We start from the raw sequence: 22,074 nt of genomic DNA, 5'->3' as shown, positions 1-22,074 counted from the left end.
TTGAGGGTGTCCTTGAAACGTTTCCTCTGCCCACCTGGGCTCGCTTGCCGTGTAGGTGTTCAGAGAAGAGCTTGCTTTGGGAGTCTTGTGTCAGGCATGTGAACTATGTGGCCAGCCCAACGGAGCTGGTCGAGTGTGATCAGTGCTTAGATGCTAGGGATTTTGGCCTGATTGAGGACACCAACATTGGTGCATATGTCCTCAGGGGATTTGTAGGATCTTGCGGAGACATCGTTGGTGGTATTTCTCCAGTGATTTGAGATGTCTACTGTATATGGCCCACATCTCAGCCATACAGGAGGGCGGGTATCACTACAGCCCTCCTACAGTGGGTAAATGCTGACATTTTTGAGTTTCGCTGCCAATCAACAAGGTTTGCTTTTTTCTGCCTGAAAAATGTGTTGTTCTTGAATATTAAAAGTTCAAATCCTCTTGAATAAAATAGATTAGGCCAAGTCAAATAAGTAACAAAAGATGAGGAAACCCAGTGGCATACTGCATTAGAGTCTTGGCACCCTGCACCAGAAAGATATTGTGGAATGTGAGCTGTCCTCTACCATTTCTGATCAGTCAGAGAAAGGAAGGAAGTTTAAAATGGTCACCAAGAATGGAGAGAGAAGTTAGGAAGAATTTTTTTAATCAAAGGGTTGTTGGAGCATGGAATATTTTGTCACAGGCAGTGGAAAATTAGATAAATATTTGAAACAAAGGAAGATAACAGGGTTATTTGGGGGAGGTGGGGGGCAGGAGAGAAAGAAGAGCAGAATTGTGGGAGAATTATTCTCAAAGCCAACATGGACGAAATGGCCTCCTTCTGCACTGTAAACATCCATAGATCAATGGAAAACTAGGAGGCCATCAACCCACACTATAGTCAAGTTCCTGTCAATGATTAGTTTATTAGAAAAACACACAAACACAAGGCCTGGCATCAGGTCACACATCCAACCTCTCAATCAGAATGGTGTAAGAAATCATTAAGTTCAAGAAGAGACATAGAAACATAGAAACATAGAAAATAGGTGCAGGAGCAGGCCATTCAGCCCTTCTAGCCTGCACCGCCATTCAACGAGTTCATGGCTGAACATGAAACTTCAGTACCCACTTCCTGCTTTCACGCCATACCCCTTGATCCCCCGAGTACTAAGGACTTCATCTAACTCCCTTTTGAATATATTTAGTGAATTGGCCTCAACTACTTCCTGTGGTAGAGAATTCCACAGGTTCACCACTCTCTGGGTGAAGAAGTTTCTCCTTATCTCGGTCCTAAATGGCTTACCCCTTATCCTTAGACTGTGACCCCTGGTTCTGGACTTCCCCAACATTGGGAACATTCTTCCTGCATCCAACCTGTCCAAACCCGTCAGAATTTTAAACGTTTCTATGAGGTCCCCTCTCACTCTTCTGAACTCCAGTGAATACAAGCCCAGTTGATTCAGTCTTTCTTGATAGGTCAGTCCCACCATCCCGGGAATCAGTCTGGTGAATCTTCGCTGCACTCCCTCAACAGCAAGTATGTCCTTCCTCAAGTTAGGAGACCAAAACTGTACACAATACTCCAGGTGTGGCCTCACCAAGGCCCTGTACAACTGTAGCAACACCTCCCTGCCCCTGTACTCAAATCCCCTCGCTATGAAGGCCAACATGCCATTTGCTTTCTTAACCGCCTGCTGTACCTGCATGCCAACCTTCAATGACTGATGTACCATGACACCCAGGTCTCGTTGCACCTTCCCTTTTCCTAATCTGTCACCATTCAGATAATAGTCTGTCTCTCTGTTTTTACCACCAAAGTGGATAACCTCACATTTATCCACATTATACTTCATCTGCCACGCATTTGCCCACTCACCTAACCTATCCAAGTCACTCTGTAGCCTCATAGCATCCTCCTCGCAGCTCACACTGCCACCCAACTTAGTGTCATCCGCAAATTTGGAGATACTACATTTAATCCCTTCGTCTAAATCATTAATGTATAATGTAAACAGCTGGGGCCCCAGTACAGAACCCTGCGGTACCCCACTAGTCACTGCCTGCCATTCCGAAAAGTACCCATTTACTCCTACTCTTTGCTTCCTGTCTGACAACCAGTTCTCAATCCACGTCAGCACACTACCCCCAATCCCATGTGCTTTAACTTTGCACATTAATCTCCTGTGTGGGACCTTGTCGAAAGCCTTCTGAAAGTCCAAATATACCACATCAACTGGTACTCCTTTGTCCACTTTATTGGAAACATCCTCAAAAAATTCCAGAAGATTTGTCAAGCATGATCTCCCTTTTACAAATCCATGCTGACTTGGACCTATCATGTCACCATTTTCCAAATGCGCTGCTATGACATCCTTAATAATTGATTCCATCATTTTACCCACTACTGAGGTCAGGCTGACCGGTCTATAATTCCCTGTTTTCTCTCTCCCTCCTTTTTTAAAAAGTGGGGTTACATTGGCTACCCTCCACTCGATAGGAACTGATCCAGAGTCAATGGAATGTTGGAAAATGACTGTCAATGCATCCGCTATTTCCAAGGCCACCTCCTTAAGTACTCTGGGATGCAGTCCATCAGGCCCTGGGGATTTATCGGCCTTCAATCCCATCAATTTCCCCAACACAATTTCCCGACTAATAAAGATTTCCCTCAGTTCCTCCTCTTTAATAGACCCTCTGACCACTTTTATATCCGGAAGGTTGTTTGTGTCCTCCTTAGTGAATACTGAACCAAAGTACTTGTTCAATTGGTCTGCCATTTCTTTGTTCCCCGTTATGACTTCCCCTGATTCTGACTGCAGGGGACCTACGTTTGTTTTTACTAACCTCTTTCTCTTTACATACCTATAGAAACTTTTGCAATCCGCCTTAATGTTCCCTGCAAGCTTCTTCTCGTACTCCATTTTCCCTGCCCTAATCAAACCCTTTGTCCTCCTCTGCTGAGTTCTAAATTTCTCCCAGTCCTCAGGTTCGCTGCTATTTCTGGCCAATTTGTATGCCATTTCCTTGGCTTTAATACTATCCCTGATTTCCCTAGATAGCCACGGTTGAGCCACCTTCCCTTTTTTATTTTTACGCCAGACAGGAATGTACAATTGTTGTAATTCATCCATGCGTTCTCTAAATGTCTGCCATTGCCCATCCACAGTCAACCCCTTAAGTATCATTAGCCAATCTATCTTAGCCAATTCATGCCTCATACCTTCAAAGTTACCCTTCTTTAAGTTCTGGACCATGGTCTCTGAATTAACTGTTTCATTCTCCATCCTAATGCAGAATTCCACCATATTATGGTCACTCTTCCCCAAGGGGCCTCGCACAATGAGATTGCTAATTAATCCTCTCTCATTACACAACACCCAGTCTAAGATGGCCTCCCCCCTAGTTGGTTCCTCGACATATTGGTCTAGAAAACCATCCCTTATGCATTCCAGGAAATCCTCCTCCACCGTATTGCTTCCAGTTTGGCTAGCCCAATCTATGTGCATATTAAAGTCACCCATTATAACTGCTGCACCTTTATTGCATGCACTCCTAATTTCCTGTTTGATGCCCTCCCCAACATCACTACTACTGTTTGGAGGTCTGTACACAACTCCCACTAACGATTTTTGCCCTTTAGTGTTCTGCAGCTCCACCCATATAGATTCCACATCATCCAAGCTAATGTCTTTCCTAACTATTGCATTAATCTCCTCTTTAACCAGTAATGCTACCCCACCTCCTTTTCCTTTTATTCTATCCTTCCTGAATGTTGAATACCCCTGGATGTTGAGTTCCCAGCCCTGATCATCCTGGAGCCACGTCTCCGTAATCCCAATCACATCATATTTGTTAACATCTATTTGCACAATTAATTCATCCACCTTATTGCGGATACTCCTTGCATTAAGACACAAAGCCTTCAGGCTTGTTTTTTTAACACCCTTTGTCCTTTTAGAATTTTGCTGTACAGTGGCCCTTTTTGTTCTTTGCCTTGGGTTTCTCTGCCCTCCACTTTTCCTCATCTCCTTTCTGTCTTTTGCTTTTGCTTCCTTTTTGTCTCCCTCTGTCTCCCTGTATAGGTTCCCATCCCCCTGCAATATTAGTTTAACTCCTCCCCAACAGCACTAGCAAACACTCCCCCTAGGACATTGGTTCCGGACCTGCCCAGGTGCAGACCGTCCGGTTTGTACTGGTCCCACCTCCCCCAGAACCGGTTCCAATAGAAAGGAAGTACATAAAAAGTGACAGTGTTAAGTAACGTTTTGAATAAACAGACATTTAGTGCTTTATATGTATTGGGAGGACAAGACTAAAACATAACTAATATATTAGGGGAATTTTAACCCCCCAAAAATGGGTTGGTTGCGTTCGTGTGGGAGTTAGTGTGTTAAAAAACTGAATCCAACCCCAACCCACCTACTTCCAGTTTTAATGGAGGTTGCAGGCAGCCAACCCAGTCCCTGGACGTGGGTCTGCTATTTAAATATTATAATGAGGCTCCATGCCTCATGGTGATCCACCATTTCAAAATTTAACTCTGGCTGGTCAGGTTTCCCAGAAGTTTACAGAGGGTGCAAGATGGGAGGCCGGCCAGGAGAGTATTGGAGTAATCGAGTCTAGAGATAACAAAGGCATGGATGAGGGTTTCAGCAGCAGATGAGCTCAGGCAAGGCACAATAAATGCATTTAAGAAAATCTGAATAGTTTGTGTTTGGAAATAATGGCTAGAATTTTAATTTAGAGGCAGGTAAGGAGCGGAGGGGCTGGAAAGCGGTCGAGAAACCCGGGAGAAGAAGTTTCCCCACAGGCCTTGCCGAATTTAACGCATCCCCACGCCCCCGCTGTCCGCTTCCAATAAAACCGGATGCGGGTGGGTTGGAGGCGGGATCAGGTCGGGATACAGATTTACACTTTAACTACCCACATGCCCCCAATCCACCCATTTTTTTTTTTTTAAAAAGGTTAAAATTCCCCTCAAAGGTTCAGCCCCTATATACACAGTAAATTAGTTTATTTGAAGTTAAAAGTTCTCCCCTCAGTTTTCTTGTTACATATACCAAGATGAATCTTGAGGTTTCTGTATGTGCAAGTACAGCCAGTGAAAAAAAAAACAAGTAGGAAAAGGCCGTCTCTGTATGTCCCTCACACAGACTGGAGTACTTAGGGCAATACTGTTCATAATTCAGCATAACGTGGCACCAAATCACCAATTTAACTCCACACTAACCATAACAGTAAAAGGAAATGTCAGAGTGGTGCAGTAAGGACTTTCGATTCAATGAGGAAACTTTACTCTGCAAGTATATGTGCTATATCTGGCCCAAGAGTGCAAAAAGCAGAAAGAGTATTATTTTCCCAGCACGTTCACATTTAGGAACACCAAAATTCACCGATTGAACAAACATTACGCTGCCTTGGCATTCCCTTTGTAAATCATTCACTATGATTAGCATTTGCTCAAACAGTGTTACTGCATAAACTGAAGCACTCGGATGATACACTGCAAGGAATGAAAACCGCATAGAACACAGGTTAAAGATCTGTGCATCAATTCTGGTTTAATATATTAGCTTACCATCGTACAAGAGCAGATTGCTTTCATGCAAATGACAAACAGAAACTTTTGTTCACATTGCAATAACAGTGATATTAAAATGTACTCACTACTTACATAAAGCAGAGAGTAAAATAACAAATGCAGTGGAACTGGTACAATGATTTTTGCATTAGCATTTTACAAAAGAAAATGATAAACACAAGACTATTTGTATATTTAAAATGCCAATATTGAAAGCCACACAGACCCAGAACAAATAAGTGGCAGAGAAAGCAATTAAAAACTTAGTTGAATGCAATTGACCATTTTAACTGGGAAATAATTCCTATTTGGCAAGAATTAATTTGGCTCGAGAAGCCATTTTGACTATAGGTCAAAACAACAGCTTTCCCCTCACCAACTGCTGACAGCAAGCAGCAAGGAGATAGTTCCTGTGAAATAGCTTTAGGAGAGCCCCTGATCTAGACCCAACAGCCATATTACAGCAGAAAGGAAGTAATCCAATCTTGAAATGATCGATAGGTCAAACGGGTTGAAGTTTTTTTTGATACAGCCATAGAGGCAGATTGTTTTCAGGACAGAATTAAATCCTAAAGAGAAACCAAGCTCAGATTAGTTTGGCAGTTGTTGTGACAACTTAATTCATCAATTAAGTTTGCAAAGTATGGGTAGAGAGAGAATAAGATAGCTGATAAATCAGAAACAAAAAGATGTTTGTCTCAGTGAATGAATACACCCAACTATTGCAGAGAGACAAAAAAAAAATGTAACTCACTGCATGGGATTTCAACAATGACCCCAAGTGCAACAATTTCCTGAACACAAAAGGATTTTACACAAACCCTTTTATATTGATTTCCAGCAATTAGACTTCTATGCAAAACTACAGCAACTACATGTAGTTAGTCCTTGAAATTATAATCCTAAATGGAGCAAAGTTACATTAAATTGAACCCAGCTAAATGATGATAATGCTGAATCCACCTATCAATGTTCAGTTATGATTATTGAATCAAGTTATTGCACGTTGAGGATTACTTCGATAATTGTGCTATTTTTGCATGTGTACAGTTAAGTACAAATTTGTCTCAATTTATTTTTTGATCTCTGGTAAGCAAAGAGTTAAATGTTCAATCAATGCTGCATTTCACTCAGGCTGTTGGTAGTATATTTTCTTATTTAGGTTGGTTTAACTTAGGTCAAAAAGGGGGATCAGAAATAAGAACAGGAGTAGGCCATACGGCCCCTCAAGCCTGCTCCGCCATTCAATAAGATCATGGCTGATCTGATCAGGGACTCAGCTCCACTTCCCTGCCCGCTCCCCATAACCCTTTATTCCCTTATCGATTAAGAAACCGTCGATTTCTGTCTTAAATTTATTCAATGTCCCAGCTTCCACAGCTCTCGGAGGCAGCGAATTCCACAGATTCACAACCCTCTGAGAAGAAATTTCTCCTAATCAGTTTTAAATGGGCGGCCCCTTATTCTAAGATCATGCCCTCTAGTTCTAGTCTCCCTTATCAGTGGAAACATCCTCTCTGCATCCACCTTGTCAAGCCCCCTCATAATGTTATACGTTTCGATATGATCACCTCTCATTCTTCTGAATCCAGTGAGTAGAGGCCCAACCTACTCAACCTTTCCTCATAAGTCAACCCACTCATCCCCAGAATCAACCGAGTGAACCTTCTCTGAACTGCCTCCAAAGCAAGTACAGGTGCAGCGTCCCAAATCCGGAACCCTCGGGACCGAGGCCGTTCCGGATTTTGGAACGTCTTCCTGACGTCACGAATCCGGAAACACCCAAGCCCAGGTTTGGGTATTTCCAGATTTCAGAACGTCAGAAAGGGGGTGGGGTGCTCGTCAATGAGCTGCTCAGGTCGCCGGGTGGGGGCTCCGCCGCAGAGACGTCGCCCCGCCGCCGAGGAGGAGTTCCTTGTCTGGCCCGAGGTAGGTGGGGTAAAGGGGAGGGAGCGGGGAGGCCGGTGTGAGGTCGGGCAGTGCGAAGTCAGTTCGCCAAGGTGGGGTGGGGGCGCAGGGGAGTCCGGATATCGGAACATTTTCCGGTTTCCGGACAACCCAGCCACAGATCGGCCCGGTATCCAGATTCCAGAACATTCTGGGTTCCGGATTTTAGAGTCTGAACCTGTATATCCTTTCGTAAATATGAAAAGGCAGAAATCTGATTGTAGCAAAGATAAACTAATATTTTTCTTTAAAAAAAACGTTTGAATTTCAGCAAGCGTTCAACATTTCTTCATAATCTATGAATGACCCAGAACTGTAGGAAAGCTCAGAGTATTTAGGACACAGAATTATAACAAACATTTTATTTACCTCTCCGAGGGTACATTCAAAATTTCCTAGGAAGTCGTCATCCTTCAAGTCAATTGTTTTGTTGTCAATATCATAAATTCCAAACTTCAATTTCTGAACCTGCTCAAAGTAGTAATCCACCAGGAACTTCTTTGAGAACTTTGGGGCGAGGCAGTTTTTAACTCTCTCTGTGCGATCAATCTACAAAATAAATATGTCCCAAGTTCATGAAGGCAAAGAAAATGAAGGCAACAAGAATAAAACAAATTTCTCCAGGTACTAACCATCGATCTAAAACCAGTTAGTTTACACAAAGTATGTAACAGCCGGGTTGCTAGTAAATAGGCCAAACCTTCCTGGAAAAATAGAAGGTGTTAACGATGCATGCTGTTATTAATGCACAAATCGGCCAACAAGTTTAGGGGTGAAGACGTACGCTGCAAGTTGCGAATCTCCAGAACTTGCTCGTCAATTTAAACTGCTCCTCCATTTGCCTCGCACAAATGTCATCTCGCCCTTACCCTCAGTTATTGTTTTAATCATTTGCTGGATGTGCCCATTAAACTCGCCACAGAAAGTTAGGGCTCATAATTAATAGTGCAAGTATCCTTTTAACAAATTGATAATTGTTAATGATATGCCAATCAATCTCTCTGGCCCAGAAAGGGAACAATTTAAACTGTTGAGTCTCATCCCTGCATGTAATAAATTGCTGTTAGAGATTTTAAAAAATCAAATATTGAATTTCAATTTCTGTTCTTTCTTTTCCTTTCTCTCCATTGATGCAATACATCTTTCCCCTATTTTTTTTTTTCTGTACCTGATCTGATTAATTCATCCTATGCTCAGTCATTTCCTTCACAAATCTCATTGGTTAAGGAGATACACGGTTGGTCCCGTTGTTCACCAAGGTCCCAGATGCCCCATTGCCTTGGACATGCTATTGGTATCAGCTCACACTTCCAGCAAGTTGTGGCACACAAAGAAATTTGGAGCTAAAGAGTGCAGGAAAGTCTAACTGCACACGATGAGATGGCCCGCTCCAGCAAGATTTGACCCAATATATTTTTGCATCATAAACACAATCCAAACACCAACTTCAATTGCAGTACTCTGTGACCACGTTCAGATATCTATTAACTGGAATTGCTAAATGCTATTCATATTTAATGGGGTTTACCAAATTATTGGCGTCTTTGTCTGCAGTCTACATTCAGTCAGCTGGATATGCTGATAGAGTTAGATGAAGTAGGGTGGGAGGAGGCTTGTGTGGAGCATAAACAACGGCATAGACCAGTTGAGCCGAATGGCCTGTTTCTGTGCAGTAAATTATATGTAATTCTATGTAATTAATTCAAACCAAGTTCTGATGTCCAGACTTTCTGAATAGTTCAGTTCTTCAAAACCAATACTCAGCTATTCAGAAACCAATTGGTTTCAACCAGTAAGCAAAATCTTTCCATATTCACTGTAAGCTGTGGAGCAGTCTATAGTAAATCTAATCTTGTCCCAATGTAAAAAAAAAAGGTACTCATTAATATGAGGAAAAAACATGCTGGGTCAGAGATTTCTTTTATTTTCAATATATATAAATTTTCTTTAAAAAACAGCAGAATTGAATCATCAGAGGAACTGGTTTGAAAGCGGTATTCAGAGTTGTTAAAGAACTGAATTTTCAAGAAATCAAGTTATCAAGCCTGGTTTTAATTATCTTGTTATTTTAATACTTTTATATAATTCAGTTCCATTTGAAAGCACACTAGCTTGTCTTAGCCAGTGTTAGGAGAAAGGACAAAATAAAATGCACTATCCAGTCTGTGTTGCATAGTTTATCTTGTTGGAGAGGCAGAAGGCCACTCCCGATTTCTAACCAGTAACCCCTGCTGGAAAGTAAAGCCAGAACAGGTGACTTGATCAAGCTCATCTGTGTCTCACCCTGCCCCCCACTCCCCCCATCCAATTTTCAAATATCCCGGTAACATTCATGGTCTAGCGATAGAGATTGGCTGCTTGGGCAAGGTACCTAGGCCAGTCAGCATTTTTGGAATAATTATCCAGCATTTGGAATAATTAGCTAGGAAAGATTGGATAGGCTGGGATTGTTTTCTTTGAAGCAGATTAGGCTGAGGGGAGACTTGGTGTATAAAATTATGAGGGGCCTGGATAGAGTGGATAGGAAGGATCTATTTCCCCGAGTAGAGGTCAATAATTAGGGGGCATAGATTTAAAGTAATTGGTAGAAGGATTAGTGGGGAGTTGAGGTGGAAGAAATTGTCCCCTTCTTCAAAGCCTGTTACCACCGGTGACCCCTTTTCCACCTGCAGGGGAAATTGCCCCATGGGAGCATGGCTGCCGCCGTTCGTGTGCTCCCAGCAGCTTCTTGGGTGCCAGACTGCTGGCCCGGTCGAAACCTTCCCTGGTGCCCCAGTGGGCTCCACATAGGCCTTGCAGCATCCCGCCCCTTTAAATGAAGAGGTGGGACATAGCGATGTGTTGCGCTGACGTCATTACCACCGTGCTGATGGACACTGCCCTGCTCCAGACACTGCCTGAAACAGTGCCTCAAAGCGCTGGGAGGCGGTGTTAGAATTAAAGAGATGAATTTTCCGGCTCTTCCCTCTGACCCCTGCCAGACGGTAAATCTTCAGATAAATCAAAATGCCCTCCCCAATTTCCCACAGGGTAATTTCAGCCCCAGGAACTTTTTTCACCCAGAGGGTGGTGGGAATCTGGAACTCACTGCCTGAAAGGGTGATAGAGGCAGAAACCCTCATCCATTTAAAAATTACTTGCATATGCATTTGAAGTGCTGTAACCTGCAAGGCTACGGACAAAGAGCTGAAAAGTGGGATTAAACTGGATAGTTCTTTCTCGGTCGGCACAGAAACGATGGGCTGAATGGCCTCCTTCTGTGCTGAAAATTTCTATGATTCTATGAGTCAACCGTTTCAAGTGACTAGGACAGGATACTGGATGAAGGAGAGGGTGGGGAAAGAAGAACGTTAAAGTTCATTATTCTTTTTATCCAACCTTCCGAAAGCGAGCAGTCACGGGAGCCAATGAAAACAAGGTACATAGCAGGAATTCTTCTCATCTCTTTTAGAACACATTTACTGTTTTACAACAAAAAGCAAACATTGGAAATCTTCCTACATACAGAAGGAGAAAACGGAATATGGGTTGGGGGGGGGGGGGGGGAAAGATGAAAAGACACCTAGAAGCTAATAGTAGTGAGTATTGATTAAACCAGATGATAACATCTTGAACTGGATTTGTAATATTGAAAATAAACAGTTGTTTCACTAAAAAAAAAAGAAATTCTATCTACTGATCGAGCTCCTATTAATAACCATTATCATGACAAACTCTCGGAAATATACATTGGGGAGAACTCCTTACCTCAGCCCATTGTTTTTCACCAGTACTTATGAAGAACACACACAGCGGATCAGACTTGGAACCAACATCTTTATCTAATAGATTCTCACAGGAAATGCTCAGTTCAACTTTAGTCACACACTGTGCCATCTGGTTAGCTGCAAAATGCAGAAGAAAAAGCTGTAGAATAATTATTAATTTAAGTAAACTCAACTTTTAGATCAAGTGATTATATGCATAAAATTAAATATTTATACAAAGTAGCATTTGCTTTTACAGCTCCCTCCCCCACACTTCTTTTTGATCTCCGTACACCAACATTATTACCAAGACAGGAACGTGAGCAGCTCATCTGCTCCGAACCTTCCATAGGTGTGCAAGAGTCACCGATGTCCCTCTCTACAGGAAGCCAGTTGGTATCAGCTTGGCACGTTCCGAATAACCTGGCCAAAGTTGAAAACCAGTCACACGAGGAAAACAGTCACAAGAATAAGCTCTAATGCTCAAAGTCTGTGGAACAATGTTTGGTACATCTCTCTGTGGAGGCTGGGTCATTGAATATATTTAAATGCAGAAAGAGACAGATCTTCTGTACTTGTGCCACAAGAAGGCATGATGTACAACTCTTAACATACTGCTGGGCATGACTTACAGGTCTTGTACCTTATCTACAATTAGTTACAGCACGAAAACAAGGCAAACCTATACTACATCATCAATTATTTAATGCTATCAGAAGCTCTTTGTTAACAGTTTAACAGTGAACAAAAGAATTCCAATAGATAGGGATACAAGTATAAATTAAATATATGTCAAAAGCACGAATTCCAATGGAATTGGTTTTTGATGCATGTAAACAAACTAATGAAGCTACGTAACCTTTTTATATATCAGTTTGTCAGCAGCTCATTTTAAACTGTAATCAGTTGGAAGATAACAGTTCTCCATACAAAGGTTTGCTTGTAGAAACATAGAAAATAGGTGCAGGAGCAGGCCATTCGGCCCCTCGAGCCTGCACCGCCATTCAATAAGATCATGGCTGATCATTCCCTCAGTACCCCTTTCCTGCTTTCTCTCCCTACCACTTGATTTCTTTAGCCATAAGGGCCATATCTAATTGCCTCTGAATATATCCAATGAACTGGCATCAACAACTCTCTGCGGCAGGGAATTCCACAGGTCAACAACTCTCCGAGTGAAGAAGTTTCTCCTCATCTCAGTCCTAAATGGCCTACCCCTTATCCTAAGACTATGTCCCCTGATCTGGACTTCCCCAACATCGGGAACATTCATCCCGCATCTAACCTGTCCAGTCCTGTCAGAATCCTATACGTTTCTATGAGATCCCCTCTCATCCTTCAAAACTCCAGTGAATAAAGGTCCAGTTGATCCAGTCTCTCCTCATATGTCAGTCCAGACATCCCTGGAATCAGTCTGGTAAACCTTCGCTGCACTCCCTTAATAGCAAAAACGTCCTTCCTCAGATTAGGAGACCAAAACTGAACACAATATTCCAGGTGAGGCCTCACTAAGACCCTGTACAACTGCAGTAAGATATCCCTGCCCCTATACTCAAATCCCCTAGCTATGAAGGCCAACATACCATTTGCCTTCTTTACCGCCTGCTGTACCTGCGTGCCCACTTTCAGTGACTGATGAACCATGACACCCAAGTCTTTTTGCACCTCCCCTTTTCCTAATCTGCCACCATTCAGATAATATTCTGCCTTCGTGTTTTTGCCCCCAAAATGGATAACCTCACATTTATCCACATTATACTGCATCTGCCATGCATTTGCCCACTCACCTAATCTGTCCAAGTCACCCTGCAGCCTCTTAGCGTCCACCTCACAGCTCACACCGCCACCCAGTTTAGTGTCATCTGCAAACTTGGAGATATTACCCTCAATTCCTTCATCTAAATCATTAATGTATATTGTAAAGAGCTGGGGTCCCAGCACGGAGCCCTGCGGCACCCCACTAGTCTCTGCCTGCCATTCTGAACAGGACCTGTTTATCCCGACTTTCTGCTTCCTGTCTGCCAACCAGTTCTCTATCCACGTCAGTACATTACCCCCAATACCATGTGCTTTGAATCTCTTGTGCGGGACCTTGTCAAAAGCCTTTTGAAAGTCCAAATACACCACATCCACTGGTTCTCCCTTGTCCACTCTGCTAGTTACATCCTCAAAAAATTCCAGAAGATTCGTCAAGCACGATTTCCCTTTCATAAATCCATGCTGAGTTGGATCGATCCGGTCACTGCTTTCCAAATGCGCTATTTCATAATGTTTGATTAAACCTCCCCCAGTTGCTTTAAATCTATTCCCCTGGTTGTTGACCCCTCTGCCGAGGGAAACGGGTCCCTCCTATCCACTCTATCCAGACCCTCATCATTTTATCAGTGACTATTTGTGCTTTTGCTGTGGAGTGCCCGCCCCAGATGCCTCCCGCCTGAAGCGGAAGAGCGCCCCCCGGACCCCAATCATTCCCATCCACCACGTTGCCCGCTGAGCCACTGACCGAGCAGCCCTGAGCGGCCCCGACCCTGCGGACGGTCGAGAGGGGGAAGAGGGAAAGAGCGAGAGCGCGTCTGGGGGTGGGGGGGTAAAAAGAGAGCCTGGTGAGAGGAGAGGGAGCCTGGAGGGTAGGAAAGAGCGAGAGCCTGGGGAGCGGGGGTGGGGGGAGGAGAGAGTCTGGGGAGGGAGGGGGGGGGGGGGGGGGAGGAGAGAGAGCCTGGGGAAGGGGGGTTGGGGGAGGAGAGGGAGCCTGGGGGTCGGGAAAGAGAGAGCGCCTGGGGAGGGGGTGTTGGGGTTGTATTTTGGAGTCCTGGCCAATTCACAAATGCAAATACGGACTATAGTTGTAATTTTATCATATTACTTTCCTAAACTTGTATTACATAGAACAAGGCATCTCTGGTCATCCATAAAACATGTCCTTGGTTTATTTATAATTACCAGGAAGTCTAACCAAGTGTTTAATACCATGAAAACATTAATCATTCACTTCAGGTCAGATTAGGATAAGCCAAACTAAAAGCACTCCCATCCTTCCCTTTCAAGGTCTTTGGGAAAATCTGTCCCAGGCCCATAATTTAGTTAATGTATCAGGGAGATATTAACTGCACAGCATATTAACACTTTTTTAGTTAAACCAAGATGGAGAATTGCAAAAGTTCATTTATAGCAGCCCAGCATAAAAATATAGTGGAGTCTCCATACATCAAAATGAAGGTTTTGGACAAACACTTTAACATATTTAGATTCAATGCAAAACTTAAGAAGTTACCTCTGGGAATCAGGACTATACTAAATCAAGACATCTGATGTATCAAAATATCAAGATGCCAGTGTATCTGACTTTACAGCCCAAATAAAGGTCAAGAAATTTTGATGTGTCATCAGACTAAATAATTTCATGCTGTTTGTAGTTTGTGCAGTGAAAGACATCAAGCAAAAACAAAAAACACAACAGATGTAACTACAGCCTCTCACAATTGTGGTCATTGTTCATGTTCATCTGTAGTAAGCCACAGAACATGGGTAGAGTTGGGTTCTTGAACATCAATAACAACATGCATTTATATAGTGCCTTTAATGTTGTAAAATGTCCCAAGGTGCTTCACAGGAGCATAAATCAAAAAATTTGACACCAAGCCACATGAGATATTACAATGAGAGAGTAGGTTTTAATGTATCGTAAAAGGAGGAGAGAGGGATAGAGGTGGAGAGATTTAGGGAGTGAATTCCAGAGCTTAGGGCTTGGACAGCTGAGGCACAATCACCAATGCTGAGACAGGAAATTAGGACAAGAGGGCAGAGCGCTTGGAGGATTGTGGGATGTTACAGGGGTAGGGAGGGATGAGGACACAAAGGGATTTGAACACAAGGATCAGAATTTTAAATTCAACGCATTGCTGGATCGGGTGCCAATTAGCACAGGGTTGATGGGTGAATGGGACTTGGTGTGAGTTAGAATACAAGCAGTAGAGTTTTGGATGAGCTCAAGTTTATGGAGGGTGGAAGATGAGAGGCTGGTGAAGTGGGGCTTTCGAGCTCTGCTATTATTAAAGGGTTAAGAATGGGTCTCAGAACTAAAAAGAGATAAAAATAGGCCTTTGTAGTGGTCAACTTTCTAAAGTTGTTTAAAGGGCAGAATAGATAGCACTAAAAATAACATGTCAAAATGATTTATTGTTGCAAGCTGTGTAACCTGAGGACAATTACAAATAACCAAACTGTTGAACGACAAGAGGCCCAGGGAGGCAGTTAAACAGAGCAAGGGATCAAAAGTAACACATTGGAGAAACTCCATCTAGTATGAGACATAGATGAATGTTGACTAGTTCCCTTTCGCGTCACACAATCAGCAATAGTGCACGCAGGCTTTGGGCCAATTAAGCGGCATGGGGGTGGGGGGGTGGCGTGCACGAAGCTGACATGAATCATTAAGTGTATAAAAGATTGCTTGAAACTTTGTATCATTGGAGGAGCCTGGCTACAGACAAACCAGAAGGCAGGCGGCCCACCAGTGCAAAATAAAGACTAGTTGAATCTTTGAACCCAGACCTGGTGTGGAGTGTTTATTTTAAATACTCCACTACTATTGGCGTAGTCGGCAGGATCTCAAGCAGACGCTGAACACTGGCAGATGGAAGCCATGTCAAAGGCATGAGTACGTTTTAATTACCACGCAGTTAGGACAAGGGCAGAAATCTGTCTGGTGTCAGCTGCCTGAAAGATCCGAATCTGCAGATCTGGCCGAGACTTCAAGTCGTCAACGGAAGATCTCTGGTGAAACAATTACAATTGGTTATATAGAAGTCTGTCTGTGTAACGTTGCGATTGATAATTGGTATAGGTTGCAAGTAACAATCTCATTTGTGAGGAGTAAGTAAGAGGCGTACCGCTGACAACCACTGGGGTGCAAGTATTGGTCTCACTCAGGGTGTATAAGGGACATACCACCGACAACCAATAAGGTTGCAAGTATTGGTCTCACTCAGGGCGTATAAGGGACATACCACCGACAACCAATAAGGTTGCAAGTAATGGTCTCACTCATGAGGAGTAAGTAGGGGACGTACCGCTGACAATCAATAGTTTGCAAGTATTAGTCTCGCTCAGAACGAATAAGTAAGGGATATATCGCTGACAACCAATAGCTATGGGAAGTGAGAAACTCTAGTGGGGACCAGAGTGGTCTCTGACATGGTACCTAGCAGACAAAAATCAAAAACTAATTGAAATAATGAGTAAACAAAATTGGAAACCAGACGACCCACCTGAACAAAGAAAATGGTGGGAGTTGCAAAAGAAACAAAAAGGAGGATAAAACCCTCGTTTTAGTCACTTGCGTGTATTATGAATTAAGTAGACGGACCAGACTATTGACTGAGAAAACGACAAAATAAACTGACAGTAGGTATGATGGCGACAGCACCCATCAGGACACACAAAAGGACGACGGTATAGAAGGGGGGGGGGGGGGAAAACTTAGGCAGAAAGGCAGCTGAGTACAACCAAGACCATGGGTGGGATATGCCACTCCCCCCTATGAGAAACAACTGCCAGTAGCCCCCATTAATTAGAAAACCCAAAGTCTGTTATAACTGCAACAAACTCGGACAAAAGTGATGTGTAGAATGTGGGGGGGTGGGGGGGAGCCTTTTGTACTGCAAGAGATAAGGGTCAAAGTTAGTTGCTATGGTGACTGTTTAAAAAAAAGGCAGGACGGAATCTTTAAAAAAAAATGATGTTTAGTGGGAATTCAAACCATGAAATTGGAGGCATTTAGCAGAGAAAAGTGCTTAAACCTATGTCCCCTGTAGGTTTTAAGTAATTGGGGGGAGGTTTTAGAGAATATCTCTTCACCCTCAGGGTGGTGGAGGTCTGGAACTCACTGCCTGAAAAGGTGGTAGAAGCAGAAACCCTCACCACATTTAAAAGGTAATTGGAGATGCACTTAGTGTATGGGGATCAGAAATTGAAACTGGTTTAAGGAATAATGGATAGTTATGACTCAATAAAAAAGGAGTAAAGGGAAGATCATGTTTTTCTTACTGTTCTGGTGTTTTTCTTTGGTGTTAAGTTTTTGGGAAGGCATATTCCTTTGTGTGGCTGTGGCTCCTCTCCCTTTTCTAAGTGGCATTGGGAAGTTTAAGTTTGCAAATACTGAGGTTAATTAACCTAATAAAAGTCAGACTTTTATTATGGCCATAATAAAATAATGAGGGGTTGGTGTAAATTGTGTGGAGAGGTTTTAGTTCCGGACACAAGGCGTTTCACATTGATAATTGGTATTGTTTTTTTTTTAAAATTCTGACCAATGTGTAACTGGGGAGAAAAGGATGAAATGCTATTGTGTGAGAAGTTGTTTTTCTGAATGTTTATTTTAAGGTTAAAGCACAGAGACTTTACAAAAGTAAAAGATTTTTTAACTAGAGAGTTTAAACTGAAAAGGCTGCAGGCTGTGAGACTGAAGTTGACATTGATTAATGGTGTCTGTGTTTGTCGGCTTTCGAAACAAAAGGATGTTAACTCTTTCACAGGCAGCTGTGAACTCTGTTTTAATTCAGTGGGAGATACCTTTTGAATCTTGGAAATCTTCTTAATTTGAAGAGAATCACAAAAGATTCTCTGTATCTTTTGTTTTAAGTCGGTGACCATCAGGAAGAGGTGATGTTGTTTAAAGGGGTTGGTGGATTGTGCCAGAAGGATCAGGAGGGCACACCACCATAACCGACTACATCTGGTCCCGAGTAAATCTCAGGAGTGGGAGGTGGGGGGCCAGGTAATGGAACAAAACTATGCCAGGGTGGAAGTTTTGAATTCTGGTACAAGGGACCATATAATATCGTTGATAAAGCTAGTCCCATGGTATATGCAGCCCGGTTACCTAGGAGAGTTAAATGGTTTTATATTAACCAGATTAAGTTTTTTCAGTTCACCAGCTGGTACTGAGACCAGAGGAAACGATTATGAACATGGGGAGCTGGATTCATCCTCTCCAGGGGGATGAGGAAGAAGGGGTGCCTAATGGGATACCCACACCTAATCAGGTACAGTATGATCCAAAAGGGAAGTGGACAGGACACAGGAGCTGGAAGAGTTTCCTCGGGTCCCAGATCTGGAACCACCTCTTGTTCACGAACATGCCTCACAAACCCTGTCAATCTCACGAAGTAGTAAGAGACATATTGTGAATGGTAGAAGTAGGGATGGCCGAGGATATAGGATAGGGGTACATTTACAGTGGCATGGTAATCATACCACTATAACCGTCCATTATATCAAGGGGTGCAAGGACAGGAGCGCAGCTGTATAAACAGTAGAGTTAAAAAAAAAACTCATCCAAAGGTTCCTTAACCAATGAATAAACAGATTTGTGGGAAAAACAAATTGTTTGTCATAAACACATCCCAGGGCCAACAAATGGGCTAATGGTAATCTCAACTCACATTGTATTGTACCATGATGTGCATCAAAAAGTGGTACCTGTAATATTGAATCTGACCAAAGTGGGTGGTGCAAGCCTAAAACAGCACGGCTACGTGGGAGAATGATCAAAAGATTTTGGAAGAGGGCCAGTACAAGTGCACTGAATTCAGGGAGAGTGATGGGCTTGATCGTACCTTGACAAGAATGCTGCCCAGACTATTGGGGAGAATCATAACAGATGGCGGTGAGGCCTGATTAATATGTTGCAACTGGTTTAATGCTAAAAAGGGGGTAGACCAGATTATGGAAGGGGAGCAAATCACCTTCAACGAAACGGCTCGAAGTAATGTATGGATCTTGGTTTGTGGAACAAGCCCAAGGAAACTTGCAGCATATTACATAGAAACATAGAAAATAGGTGCAGGAGTAGGCCATTCGACCTTTCGAGCCTGCACCACCATTCAATAAAGATAATGGCTGATCATTCACCTCAGTACCCCTTTCCTGCTTTCTCTCCATACCCCTTGATTCCTTTAGCCGTAAGGGCCATATCTAACTCCCTCTTGAATATATCCAATGAACTGGCATCAACGACTCTCTGCGGAAGGGAATTCCACAGGTTAACAACTCTGACTGAAGAAGTTTCTCCTCATCTCAGTTCTAAATGGCTTACCCCTTATCCTTAGACTGTGTCCCCTGGTTCTGGACTTCCAACATCGGGAACATTCTTCCTGCATCTAACCTGTCCAGTCCCATCAGAATCTTATACGTTTCTATGAGATCCCCTCTCATCCTTCTAAACATAGAAACATAGAAAATAGATGCAGGAGTAGGCCATTCGGCCCTTCGAGCCTGCACCACCATTCAATAAGATCATGGCTGATCATTCCCTCAGTACCCCTTTCCTGCTTTCTCTCCATACCCCTTGATCCCTTTGGACGCAAGGGCCATATCTAACTCCCTTTTGAATATATCCAATGAACTGGTATCAATAACGTTCTGCGGTAGAGAATTCAACAGGTTAACAACTTTCTGATTGAATAAGTTTCTCGGTCCTATATGGCTTACCCCTTATTCTTAGACTATGACTCCTGGTTCTAGAACTCCCCAACATCGGAAACATTCCTCCTGCATCTAACCTGCCCAATCCCGTCAGAATTTTATATGTTTCTATGAGATCCCTTCTCATTCTTCTAAACTTCAGTGAATACAGATCCAGTTTCTCCTCATATGTCAGTCCTGCCATCCCGGGAATCAATGTGGTGAACCTTCGCTGTACTCCCTCAATAGCAAGAATGTCCTTCCTCAGATTAGGAGACCAAAACTGAACACAATATTCCAGGTGAGGCCTCACCAAGGCCCTGTACAACTGCAGTAAGACCTCCCTGCTCCGATACTCAAATCCCCTAGCTATGAAGGCCAACATGCAATTTGCCGCCTTCACCGCCTGCTGTACCTGCATGCCAAACTTCAATGACTGATGTACCATGACAACCAGGTCTCGTTGCATTAATTTGGGGGTAAATAGAGTACGAGAGTAAGCTTGCAAGGAACATAAAAACTGATTGCAAAAGCTTCTATAGATATGTGAAGAGAAAAAGATTAGTGAAGACAAACGTAGGTTCCTTGCAGCCAGAATCAGGTGAATTTATAATGGGAACAAAGAAATGGCAGACGAGTTGAACAAATACTTTGGTTCTGTCTTCACGAGGGAAGATACAAATACTAGGGGACCAAGGGGCAGTGAGAAGGAGGAACTGAAGGAAATCCTTATTAGGCGGGAAATTGTGTTAAGGAAATTGATGGGATTGAAGGCCAATAAATCCCCGGGGCCTGATAGGCTGCATCCCGGAGTACTCAAGGAAGTGCTCTAGAAATAGTGGATGCATTGGTCATCATTTTCCAACATTCTCTTGACTCTGGATCAGTTCCTATGGACTGGAGGGTAGCTAATGTAACATCACTTTTTAAAAAAGGAGGGGGAGAGAAAACGGGTAATTATAGACCGGTTAGCCTGACATCAGTAGTGGGGAAAATGTTGGAATCAATTATTAAAGATGAAATAGCAGCGCATTTGGAAAGCAGTGACAGGATCGGCCCAAGTTAGCATGGATTTATGAAAGGGAAATCATGCTTGGCAAATCTCCTAGAATTATTTGAGGATGTAACTAGTAGAGTGGATAAGGGAGAACCAGTGGATGTGGTGTATTTGGACTTTCAAAAGGCTTTTGACAAGGTCCCGCACAAGAGATTGGTGTGCAAAATCAAAGCACATGGTATTGGGGATAATGTACTGACGTGGATAGAGAACTGGTTGGCAGACAGGAAGCAGAGAGTCGGGATAAATGGATCCTTTTCAGAATGGCAGGCAGTGACTAGTGGGGTACTGCAGGGCTCAGTGCTGGGACCCCAGCTATTTACAATATACATTAATGATTTAGATGAAGGAGTTGAGTGTAATATCTCCAAGTTTGCAGATGACACTAAGCTGGGTGGCGGTGTGAGCAGTGAGGAGGATGCTAAGAGGCTGCAGGGTAAATGGACAGGTTAGGTGAGTGGGCAAATGCATGGCAGATGAAGTATAATGTGGATAAACTCCAGGGAATAAAGGCCCAGTTGATCCAGTCTCTCCTCATATGTCAGTCCTGCCATCCCGGGAATCAATCTGGTGAACCTTCGCTGCACTCCCTCAATAGTAAGAACGTCCTTCCTCAGATTAGGAGACCAAAACTGAACACAATATTCCAGGTGAGGCCTCAACAAGGCCCTGTACAACTGCAGTAAGACCTCCCTGCTCCTATACTCAAATCTCCTAGCTATGAAGGCCAACATACCATTTGCCTTCTTCACTACCTGCTGTACCTGCATGCCAACTTTCAATGACTGATGTACCATGACACCCAGGTCTCGTTGCACCTCCCCTTTTCCTAATCTGCCACCATTCAGATAATATTCTGCCTTCGTGTTTTTGCCCCCAAAGTGGATAACCTCACATTTATCCACATCATACTGCATCTGCCCACTCACCCAGCTGTCCAAGTCACCCTGCAGCCTTTTAGCGTCCTCCTCACAGCTCACACCGCCACCCAGCTGAGTGTCATCTGCAAACTTGGAGATATTACACTCAACTCCTTCATCTAAATCATTAATGTATATTGTAAATAGCTGGGGTCCCAACACTGAGCCCTGCAGTACCCCACTGCCTGCCATTCTGAAAAGGACCCGATTATCCCAACTCTCTGCTTCCTGTCTGCCAACCAGTTCTCTATCCACGTCAGTACATTACCCCCAATTCCATGTGCTTTAATTTTGCACATCAATCTCTTGTGTGGGACCTTGTCAAAAGCCTTTTGAAAGTCCAAATACACCACATCCACCAGTTCTCCCTTGGCCACTCTACCA

General features: G+C 43.3%; 1 protein-coding gene across 3 annotated transcripts in view; it reads right to left on the bottom strand.

Annotated features, from left to right (window-relative positions):
* The window catches only part of LOC139276139 (copine-3-like), a 79,183-nt gene that overhangs the window by 38,560 nt on the left and 18,549 nt on the right, over positions 1-22,074 (bottom strand). For 2 of the 3 annotated variants that reach the window (XM_070893667.1, XM_070893685.1), the window contains exons 2-3: positions 11,252-11,388; positions 7,874-8,053 (exon numbers count right to left, since the gene is read on the bottom strand). In XM_070893667.1, the coding sequence (XP_070749768.1) occupies positions 7,874-8,053; positions 11,252-11,380 (309 nt within the window). In that variant the 5' untranslated portion in view covers positions 11,381-11,388. Of the gene's footprint in view, positions 1-7,873; positions 8,054-11,251; positions 11,389-15,922; positions 16,006-22,074 lie in introns of those variants that run through there. The other variant, XM_070893677.1, reaches the window with a different exon arrangement.

This window comes from Pristiophorus japonicus, chromosome 1, assembly GCF_044704955.1.
Source record: "Pristiophorus japonicus isolate sPriJap1 chromosome 1, sPriJap1.hap1, whole genome shotgun sequence".
In the NCBI taxonomy this organism is placed as follows: Eukaryota; Metazoa; Chordata; class Chondrichthyes; family Pristiophoridae; genus Pristiophorus; species Pristiophorus japonicus.
This window is presented reverse-complemented; position numbering and strand designations above follow the sequence as displayed.